The sequence below is a fragment of the Acanthisitta chloris genome, unplaced genomic scaffold (genome assembly GCF_000695815.1).
Source record: "Acanthisitta chloris isolate BGI_N310 unplaced genomic scaffold, ASM69581v1 scaffold28494, whole genome shotgun sequence".
Classification (NCBI taxonomy): Eukaryota; Metazoa; Chordata; class Aves; order Passeriformes; family Acanthisittidae; genus Acanthisitta; species Acanthisitta chloris.
The window spans coordinates 23416-35283 of record NW_008669235.1 but is presented as its reverse complement, the minus strand read 5'-3'; the positions used below and the strand labels follow the sequence as shown (position 1 = coordinate 35283).

At 38.8% G+C, this 11868-nt stretch overlaps 1 protein-coding gene across 1 annotated transcript in view; it reads right to left on the bottom strand.

Annotated features, from left to right (window-relative positions):
- Window positions 1-9445, bottom strand: part of EML6 (echinoderm microtubule associated protein like 6) — a gene marked incomplete at its 5' end in the record, with an annotated part of 63024 nt that extends 53579 nt beyond the window's left edge. Inside the window, 4 exons of the mRNA XM_009073249.1 lie at window positions 1452-1637; window positions 3889-3957; window positions 4627-4725; window positions 9286-9445. Coding sequence (XP_009071497.1) covers window positions 1452-1637; window positions 3889-3957; window positions 4627-4725; window positions 9286-9445 — 514 coding nt within the window. The remainder of the gene's footprint in view (window positions 1-1451; window positions 1638-3888; window positions 3958-4626; window positions 4726-9285) is intronic.
- Window positions 9446-11868: the final 2423 nt, after the last annotated feature.

Below are 11868 nucleotides of genomic sequence, written 5' to 3'. Positions count from 1 at the left end.
AGAGTGTCAATTCATTCTCTTCGTTGAAAACAAGTTTCTATTACAGTTTGAATTGCATTTTTGAAAGTGCCTCATGGTTGATGACTGTGCTGTACTACACTGGAATAACTCAGGGAGTGCTTGCTGAGTCAGTGTTTTATTAGGAGAACCTCTCAGTTACGAGACAAGCTGAACTGCACGGAGAGAAGACCTCCATTTTCAAATAGCCTTGTTCAATGTCTTAATAAAGCAATATTTTAGATTGTTAATTACATAGAGATTAGAAATTGGGCACGACAATGCATATTAGCCGTGGCAAACACCATAATTTATCACATTATATAGAAAGAGATTGCATTTAATAATTCTAATTAATCTAAATAAAATTCTGCTAATATACTCCACGGGTTTGCTGTTTGCCAAAGATATTTCTGTGTTCCTGCACATAACCTTAGCCATATACGTGGGTATAAATGGCAATTTCAGAGTAGTTCCTCAGATAAGATGCCCCCCTGACTCCAGTCTGACTGTTTTCACAAATTAGAAATTACTTCTATAAATAACCATCAGTCTCCTACACACTTAGGGCTCATTTGAAGGAAAATAAGCCTACAAGTCTTGATGAGCTGTCAACATAATCAAACTCAGGAAGTCAGAAAAACTTGTTTATTGTGCTCTTTCTAGAAAGGTTCTACAAGAAAACTATAGCGACAAGTGTTAGATTTCTTATCACTCTCCTAAGGAAAGCAGTCTTGTTTCCTTTTGTTCAAAAAACCCATTCCAGAATGCCATTAGGCACAAACACATGCCAAATAGGAGCAGTTCTCAAATACACTGGAAATAAGACAAGAAAATCTTTTGTGCCTTTACTGCAGCAACAACAGAGAGGGATATTTATTATATTAGACTGGTTAGAACTCCAACATGATCCTATACCTTCTTCTTTTGCTCTAATTACAAGAGCTCCAAATTGGGGGTAGTGGCATGTGAGGGTCTATGTTATGAAGCCAATTGGAGTAAACTGTCTTTGGAATATGGTTGGAGTGCAATTTACAGATTCAACAGGTTCACTCCACACTGAAGGTCTTATGAAGAGACAAGTATTCAGTGTTGGGAATTTTAGTGCTAAAATTCTATTTCAAACTAGATAATCTGCTTACCAACTATTTCTAAGTAAACTGGTCATAGCTGAAGCTACTGAATCTGTGAAACTTTAGACTTAGAAGCTTCACTTGAAGTTTAGCTGGCTTGGTTAGATTGAGGCCATAAATACCAGCAGTTCTGGCACTATCAGCTCAGCATCTGTAGGCAACATGAGAACCAAGCACATTATAACTAAGGTCTTAATTGATGAACAGTCTACAACATTCCCCTGACCTGAAACAGAAGGAAACCTCTGGAGAAGTCTTCAAGAAGTTTTTCAATTCAATGAACAGTTCCTTTCAGAAAGGGACATGAAAAACACAACTTACACTATGAGCTCCTTGAATTGTGCGGACCAGGTTCAGCCCTTTCCAAACATAGATGTCTCCATTTAAAGCACCTGAGTATGTGATATCTTCTTTTGCACATGCTAAACAGAGGATCGTTTGGACATCTCCTGTTTTACCAAATATTCCTCTCTTGGCTGTCAGGGCATTTCCACACAGTGTCCAAAACTGTGAAATGTAAGTGGCATATTAGGAAAAATTTCTGCAAGATTTATGTTTTTTCACATCAGCGTGCAGCCTCAGATGTATGACCTTACAGAACAGTGTCTGGGCAGACACGCAAGTGATCCCTTTAGTCCTATCAGAGCACCCATTATTCCCAAACCTGCCCATTTGCCAAGGAAAGATCTGGGCAAATGCAGTAAGTCTAAAACCAAAACAAATAATCCAACAGTTTGAGGAGGTGAGGCACAACGCTGCACCACTACTGCCACATTCTCCTTCTCCCACTATTCTTGGTCAGGGTTTGCTGAGAAAAGCTGTCAATACCAGTGCATATTTTTAAGGCCAGGAACATTTTTCTTGTCTGCACAGCTTAAAACACAGCTACAGTTCTGAATTGATTAAATACTTGGTCTTAAACAACCTGAGTGCTGGAGCAGACACTTCTGCCCTTTTCCAGTGCACTGAAAGAGATCTGTCCCTCAAATATAGTTACATTTACTAAGAAACCATCTGTTCAATGCAGACTGTGAACAGGGTGAAACACTCTGACTCTGAGAGTAACAGGTTCCCCAAGTGTGGAATGGGGACTTGCTCCACTTCTACACACAAGAAGTCAGTAACATTCTGCAAAAAACAATCTAAGACTGACTGAGGAAGAGAAAAAGACTGAAAAGAACAGAATAGTGCAACATCTGACATAGATGCACCATGTCACACTCCTACTTTATATGCCTACACCTGTTCATGGTGGTAAGTAAAATATTTAGCTCTTTCTCTTCATACTTATAAAATGTCCTATAAAATTCCTATAAAGCTGAATTCCAGCTTGGATCAAGGAGTTTTATTTTAGATCCTTCTCCATTTCTAATTCAATTAAAGTTTCCCTTTGCCTCTTCACATCAGCCAATTTAGAAGGCAGAGGGAATACTGCCCCCAGGGCTTTCATTCTGTGAGTAAAACCAAAAGTCCCTTGACTGGTTAGCTGTGGAAAGGTGGGAGAGCAGGCAGCAGTGTTAGGAGATGGGAGGAGAGAGGATCCTCAGCTCAGTGTGAGATTCCCCAGCCCCTAGGCTTTACCACAACTTCTAATACCTTCTCAGCCAAACAAAGAACACTGAAATGCTAAGGGAATAAATGACCCCCTTCCCAAGCATTAATCCCAATTCTCACAGTGATACTATTACTTTAGAGCTGTTATTAACACATTCCCACAGCCTTGTACTGAACAGCAAGTTCAGGTCTCTGTTGGAGTGGCACTGCATGGGAACACAGAGTCACTTCCCCTCCATGCTGCTTGTTTTCCATTTTTTGGCATGCCTTTATCTCCATGTATTTACAGTGATGGTATTCTGCATGTTCAGGGTAATTATGGCCATTTTAAACAGCAGACAGGTGCCAAACAAAGACAGGCTTTGGAAAACAGCTTGCAGAATACAACAGATGGTATCACTGCTGCCAAAACCACCCACAGTTTGAAAGCAGTGGTGATTTTAAGGGCACAAGCCTCTCAGGAACCAGAACTAGAGATATTAACTGGTTTCCTAAACTTCTAGTTAAAGCTCTTCCCACCCCAGTCATGTGAAATAATCGCCATCTGTTGGGAATGTTTTTGATGAGACGGGAGAAAAACAGAAACCTGAAGGGAATATGGGTAAACAGAAGGATTTATTTCTAAGCTTTCCACAGGCATGAGAATGTTTTATCTTAAACACATAAGTTTATATTTCAAACACTTCCAGAAAGGTGACTTGGAGAGAGCACACAGTGGGGCACAAGAGTTGTCATCTCTGCAGGTCCTGCACACTTCTCAGTGGTGCTCCTGCCAATGCTGGGAGCACAAGGGGTCAAAGGGCAGGTCACTCAATTCACACTTTTGAACTTAGTTCCTGCTACAGCTGTTCAGGGACTGTTTGGAATGCTTGATGAGAGAAATCCCTCAAGGCTGACACAATTTAGGTGGAATGGACACCTAATAGTACCCACATCAAATGGGCAGAGAAACTCAAAATTATAAGTATTTAATGATGAAAATTACACCAAAGGAACTTCCCACCTTGCTTATTCAGGGTACCTGCACCTCAGTCACTGCTGAATGTCTGAATTGGCTTTGAATAAAAGGTTTTGCTAAAATGTTCACAGAGTAAAGAAAGAAGAATATAAACTGTCATATATTTAAAGCCCTCATCATGTAAGAGCACAATGTTTTTGTGTGACAATTACTTACTTTTCCAAGTAAACAATAAAAGCTCTTTACCTTTATGTGTTTTACTCCACAGCTGACGATTCTGTTTGGTTGATATTGATCCCAAGAAATATCAAATATCTGTTAAGAAATACATTAAGCTAATATTTTTACTTAGACAGTAGGTCTAGGTCTAGATGTCTAGGTTGTTTCCTTTTACCAATGTTTAGCCATCATTGCTGTTGCAACACATTACTAAAAACAAAGGAACACCCTTTAGGAACGTTTGAAACTCTCTGTAATCAAAGGTTATACAAAGATGCTAGTTTTCTCACACAGTTCTGTTAACACATCTCATCACTGACTCCACACTAACAATCCATTCCATTCTTTATTCAAGTTATGATCCTTTACCTGAAGTTAATAGATATAAAAGGAGTATCTAGCCTAATTATGGTTCTTCTACAGGTGACAGTCTTAAGCAAAACTCAAAGGGATATAATTAAACTTGCCCTAAGGACAAAGTGTCTTTCTGACATACTCAGAGACAACATGATCTTTGGCCATTGAGTTCACACTTCACATCTTTTATGAAGAGCTACAGTTCACTACTCGGTGTGTAGGTACAAAGTATTTTCTCCCTAGGCTTCCGAACACAGTGCTTAGTGCGGGGTCTGGCGTAACGAGAAGAAATAAATCCAGGTAGAATGATCAAAGTTATCTTTGCATTAACCTAATATAAACAAAAATTATTTTTAAAACATGTGTGCAACTCCCAGACAAAATCCAGGAGACCTTTCATACAATTACCCTGTCTGAATGGCCTGTAGCTGTTGCCAGGAGTTTTCCTCTCTTCCAGTCCCATATACACACTGTGTTTTTGGCATCCAGTCCCACTGAAGCTAAACGCTGAGGAAAAACAATAGGAAACCAGTTAATAGAAAACCAACTCAAAAATCACTTTGCTGTAGTTCACAGGATTGTGTGAAATGTATTTTCCTATGTCTGACTTGTATTTGAACTCCATTGCAAAGGCAGAGATATTCACACTCAATATTTACTCACTGGAGAGAGCACAGCAATGTCTCACCTTTCCTAAAAGGTCAGGTTATTGATTTCATGTTACCAGTGTTTCAAGGGAAATTCTTTCCATGAAATGTCTGAGCTGCTTGCTTCAGGTGCACACCATTCTAGCACTCTGATTTATTCATCCGGTGATAAAGTGAAAGGGAAAATAAAAGGTCTCACTATTTCCAACTACCATTTTGTTCATTATGCTCATTTTTCTGAGCTTTAGAATCAGAATTGGATGTACTTTTCATAATTGCCTATTATATGGCTTAGTGTTTCAAATTGCCAATTAAAATAACTGAAATCATTAACTAATAACCAAACTAACTAAAGCTTTTATTGATCACCAATTAAAATAATGTCATTGTAATATTTTACATCTCAATAATGCAAGGAATAAAAATAGCAGAATAAAATGGAAGGGAAAAGGCAGACTGCACACATCTAAGACATACACAGAAGATCAACCATTACTGTGGAGGTTGTAGATCTTTTCCCTTCCAGTAACAGTGTTAATTAAGCCCAACTTTACATGATATTCATCAGAAATTGACTCAAATTTTCAATAGGCAAATTGTATAAAGTCTGGAGGTGTCTGCAATAATACAAAAGGACTGAGCCAGCATAGACAAACAAGTGTAATTACCAGAGATTCCTGGAAAAATACTACTTGCAATGAGGCTATCAAGTCCTGTACAACAGACAGAGGAAATATCTGTTCATGAGGAAACAGAAGGCTCCAGTTTTCATTCTGTAGCAAAATAATTGATCAGGTACTCCTTGCCTTTTCATCCCATTTCTGAGCATAAAACCACGGTGTACATCTTCCCTCTTGAGAGCACCACAATCAGAAACCTCTGGATTAACTGCAGTAGGTACACACATACCCTTTCCTGTCTTAATAGTTACAGTTCCTTTATTTGGAGCAAGGAAACAAAGCTTTTGAGACTTTGGTTTGATGGGAGTTAACGACACATGTTATCCTAATGCAATACTGAACTCTGCCTAGTGAATAATGCAGAACTCAACCACTATCACACCAGAAAATGCACAAAGAGATATTGTATTAACAAAAAACCACCCCAATACATCCCCCAACCATACCTGAAAAACTATTTACAGGCTTATATCACAAGTTCCTCTGAGTTCCATCTCCTCTTATACTGCCTTTCACTGAAATAAAAATACCTGAAGGCTGGTTGAGCCAAACTTCGTAAGAACCTGCTGCATGAAGTTTCAGTTGCCCTTGAGCAATCTGCACCTCCCCAGGGGTCTGGCTGCACTGATCAAAACACAAGCTATTTTTTGTGGAACCTTCACTGATTCAAACTTCTTCTCACCTCTTTTATACTTCTCTTCACCATGGAAACCATGGCAGTACTTACAGTATCTTTTAGATTCGTGATGTGAACAACCTCAAACTTGAACTGTAACTACCAGGCAGGAAATCACCACTGGGGGTAGATGGGCAGTGAAAGCACCAGGGGAAACTAACAAGTATTTTAGATTTTCTTTTAACACAGGTCTGCTGAGGAAGGTCTCCTACCGGCAGAAAGTAAAGTGATAAATGCAGAATTCCCTTTTCAGTTGAAACACACTTTTAGTCCTCCTTCTGGAAGAGAATTTGACAGAATTCTATTCAGAGAATTCATAGAACTACCAGAAGAAAATATCTGCCAAGCAGTTTATGCACATAATTAAACCATTATTTTTAAACCTACACAGATTTAGAAGATCTGGCTGAAGAAGCCTAATGCAAATTTTAGAAATGTATGTATGTATTGTGGCAGTGTCCTCCCAGTCCATTAAAAATAAATTTCTTCTAGAAAGCACACAAAATGGGTTCAGCTGAAATAACTCAGAACAGAAATTGAACTGTGCAGTATTGATAAAATGCTTCCATGTAAGACATCCATGTTGTAGGTAATTCTGTGAACGGGAGATGGTAGTACTTTTAAGCAGAAACTGTAGTTAATTCCCCATTTAACAACAGACATTTTCCTTATAGACAAACTGACAGCTCCTCATTAAACATCTGAGCAAGGTGCAGTTTCCCTCCTGCCAAAAGGCATCTCCTGCTCAGACACAAAAAGCCCAAACTAAAATACATATTTTTCATAGCAACAGTTCTGCAAGATACTCAGCTCCCATCAATACTTTCAAAATACATCATTAATCACAGATAACACACAAAATAGGAAATTTACTCCAACTGTGTTTGTCTCCAAATTTAAAGCTGCATTGAAGGCACATAAAATAAAGGAAGCATGTATGCCATCCCCGGATTTTAAGCTGCATATTGATCTTCTCCATATATTAAAACTCAGATAATAAATCCTGTTCACCCAAATCTCTGTTCCCCACTCTGTGGAACATGCTGCCAGGGAAGTGCTGCAGAAACAGCTATGCTGTCTATACCTTACCTGATTGTTGAATTAATTTGTGTTTTGGGGCTGAAACACAAATCTTTCTTGGCTATTAATAGCCACTGGATATAAAAGAAGGAAATATTTGCATTGAAGGGAAGGTGCAAGCAATGTATGTGCAGTCTGTTTTGCCCTGTCACAGCTCCCCTGGGTGTGCTGACTAAACAAACCAGAACTGCTAGCAGCCCTGAATTCCAAATACTCATCTGCCATGCCCTTTAATTCTGGCTCAGCACAGCAGCTTCTTCTGCAAATCCAGAAAGAGCAGCCAAAAGCCAAGATCCATTATCCATATTTATGTTTTCCAGCACTGGTCTTCTCCAGACAGAAAAGTGTTCAATGTGAATTTTTATTTCCAGAATAAACTGCAACTTCTCCAGCACTCCTAGAAACAGAACTGTCACTGCTCTGCAAGGAGTTTGGGTTTTAATTACAGCAAGGCACCCAGCAACATCTCTGGAAAGGCCTCCACCTCTAACCCACACCCACTGGACTCTTTATTCCCGTTGGGTGCTTAAATAGGTTTTAAAAAAATAGGTTGCTCCACTGGCCTTATGAAGTTAAAAATGAGGGGGGAAAAAAAAATAAAATCAAGAACATGTATTACTGAATGAATAATGTCTTAAAAATATTCTACCATTAGAAATTTCCTCGTCTGAGTTTTTTATTCCACAATTCCCAGGAACAGGTTTTTCTTTAATTAGAATTTGCACAGGAGATTTTAGAGGAAATAGCTTTACTTTAAGAACACTGGAGGAACACAGTTGAAAACTAGGCTTAAAATAGAAAGGTAGTTCCAATTTTTAGTCGGGAAATATAATCCACAGTGGTGCTTAGCAATTCAAGTTAACCAATGCTTTTTCACCACGTTAAAGGCACCTGCTCATGCTGATGTCCCTCATTTTAGCCTAATCTTTAAACTGACTCCACACAAGCTAATGCACATTAAAAAGTACTTTTGTTTCATGTGAAAACACATTTGAGGCACTGCATGGCCAATTCTGAACTCAGACTAATACAGCACTGTGTGATCAGTGGAAGAGAAGCTGACACAGGGCATGATTTTAGGAAAACCATCCAAAGGCCAGAACATCCCATCCTTCTGCCCTATTGGGATGCAACTCTGAGGTACACAAGTAAATACAAACCCAGCAGGGATCCATAGAAGAATCCAAGTACCAGCTAATCTAAGCATTCCTAAGAACACTTGGTAGCTGGTTGCTAAAAGTATTACACCAGAAAACTTACCTGGTTATCAGTAATGACAAAACCGCTCAGATAGATATTTATAAAGCTCTGTGAAGCATTTCTCAGGTATATGTGAATATTAGATCTATTTTCCTCCTGCTTCATTCACAACTGAAGGCTTTTAATAGTTCTTCAGGGGATAAAAATAAAATTCAGTATGTTTAGCTGTGAATAGAACTTCTATTTTAAATTTTGACTCAAAATATCATATAAACTAATCACATTATACTAAGCCACACTCTATGTCCTAACCCCATTATTCAATTAAATTGCCTGTGCACCCCAGCCAAGGAGACTCTCCTAGCAGTGAGATTAGTAGAGTCTCCTTGCCAAAAAAGCTGCAGGATTGTGAGGGCTGTGCCAGGAACTGATTTCTTTGAACAGCAGGTGACAAGTATGTGGTGAGGCCATTATGTTTAAGCCACAGAGGAGCATTTCTGCTGTGGATATTTACCCAACATCCAATGGCTCTGTTCGACTTGCATGCTAGGTTGTGATTTTCAACTCAAAAGCATCTTTTTGCAAGAGCTGTATTTGTAGTCCTCAGACTGTAATCCCAATTACAATCCAAGTCAAGTCCTTGAAGTGTAATTACAATTCAGTTGTAACAGGAGTTCAGCACCACAGCCATATAGCTACCTAAACATAAAATATTTAACGCGCATATCTTCTGGAACAAGAAGTCAAACTAAACTCAAAGCACAGAGGAAGCAGATGTACAAACCTGTCCATCTGAATCAAAGGCCAGGCAGGCAACCCCGTGGGTATGAGCATCCTTGAGGACAGACACTGTCTGCACACGGTAGGAGTCCCAGATGCAAATGTAGGGATCCTTCCCAACCTGCCCTGTAGCCACTAAAGTTTTATCTGGGTGAACTGCAAGGCTGAAACAGAACACAGTTCAAGTTATAGTACACTGAGTCAGAAAAACAGCACAAAATGTAAAAATTAAATTAAAAATAAATTTTTTTGTTCTCAAAAACTTTATCTCCTTTTGATTTACTAGAATGATCATAACTCTCTTCAGAACTCAGTCTGTTCCATTATTTACTTAAAATAGTGTGGTTTGCTGAGACCAACATGCTGAGTGCAGAATATAAATTATCATGTAAAATGTTTTAACTAGAAAATCACGGAAAGACATAACCAGAGTGTTTTTAAATACTTTTGATTGATAAGCTTATTGAACACATACTTGTATCTTAGTCTTCCATAGCTTTCTAAAGTCAGTGGATGATTTCTCTACACTTTATTCTTCTTTTACACATCAGCTCAAATATTCTGAAATATCGACCAGAGGCTGAATAATGGATATTTTTCACTATGAGAAATACACACATGAAACCTTCTCATCTTCACATTAAAGTCAGCAGTCTCAGAAGAGACACAGAAATAAATTGTTTCTTCTATATCTGAGGAACATCTGTAACATCTGTACTTTTAGCTAATGCTGCCTAAGGAGAGAGAAAATTTGCTGTCCCTTTATCAGCTTAGTGCCTTTTTTCTAACAGCCAATTACAAACAGTACTTTGCACAAGAATAGTGGCATCAAGCCCTATTTCTATTGATCCAAGAAAGGTGCCAGTGTTTCAAAAGCTGTTTCCTGCTTTTTGGTGATGAACTCACTGGCATTCAGAACACCAACTCTTCCTTATACACTTATTAAGCATATTAAACACAACTTTTTTGTTCTCTGTAGTGTTTGTACAGAGATCCATTACTGTCAGCTGCATCCTAGTGTAGGCACTAGCAGCAGAATCAAACCCTGTTTCTGTTCACAACCCTTCAGATATGAAAATAATAATAAAACCCTCCGTAAAGTCATATGAATACAATGACAGTTTTACACTGTTATCCAGGAAAAAAATTTGAACAATAGCTATGTGAGCTACAGATGGAATAAGGAAAACCATCCGATAAATAAACTGGCACTCAACAGATGGCTTAGGGGAGCTGAATAGTTCTGCTACCCCAGGAGTAGATGGTACTAATTATTAATAGGAATTAATCAAAAAACTGCAGGAAATTTCACAAACATATGTGTTCAATTTTTTCATGTTAAAGAGAAATACATGAAAAAAGAACAAATTTAGCACAATTTAACTGTTCCATCTGCTCCTGCCCCTGTTCATTGCTCCTTTGCTCCACAGGATTGAGTTGTACACCATACTGCACGTCAGCTAGCTCACCTCAGTTCTAAGCCTGTAAGAGGAATACAGGGTGACACCATGAACTTATGGTGTGATACCTGTAATTAAGTTAGAATACTTTTCTTCAGTAATAAGAACCAGAAGGAAAAGATTAATTGGGCTAATCTCTCTCCCTGCTAGAACAGAGCTTAATTACATCTGCCACCACTCAGCACAGAGCAGTTCTCACACGCTAGAACTCAAGAACATGATCACATTCTCCACAACACAAATATGTCTGTCCTGAACATCTCTGTTATTTGTTTTCTCCTTTCTGACGCATGAAGCCAACCAGTGGGGGAACTAAAATTAGGAAGCAATATCAATTTTTGGCACCTCAATTAACAGTCTGATTCCTCAGCCCTGCTGAGGACACCCATCTCCCGCTCCCAGCCGTACAATGCACTGCCACTGCCCACGTTCAGTCTGGCTGTTAGATAACCCAGTGCTTATTTCTGGTACGCAGAACAGTGGCTTACAGAGGAAGGAAACAGAGCCCAGTTTCAAGTACGAATCTGTTCGGTACCTGTATATGCGTGTTAAACTATAAAAATTTGAAGTATATCTATACAATATCTCTGTTGTTTGGGTAATTTGATGTATTCAGAGTCTAAAATCTGCTGGCACAGGTTCCATGAACTTCCCTGCCTTCTTAAATGAGGATCAACTTCTTTGTTTAGGTTTCAAACAGTTAAGGGGCGTTTATTCCACTTTTCTAAGCAAATATCCTTAACTAGACCATTTGTAATGATGTCATATTGCTATTTGCACCACTGAAAAATACTGAAATACTATTATATTTATATGAAAATATGATTAGAAGAGATGAGGCATTCAAACAACACCAATTTATGGTATAGAAAATATATTTTTAGGGGATTAATTCTTACCCCTTCTACAGGGAGAACAAGATCTAAGCATGGTAGGCAGAAGAAATTTCATAAGAACATTTTTCCCTGCTTTCCAGGTCTAAGGGAATGGGAAATGAACTCCCTCTTGCTGAAGAGCTGGGGTGGAAGCAGAAAGGATCAAAGCAGCAGCAGTTCCTGCTGCTGCTACGTACTGGCAGTGGAAGCCACTTTTCCATACACCTCAACCTTCTCTCTGTGGGAACAGCA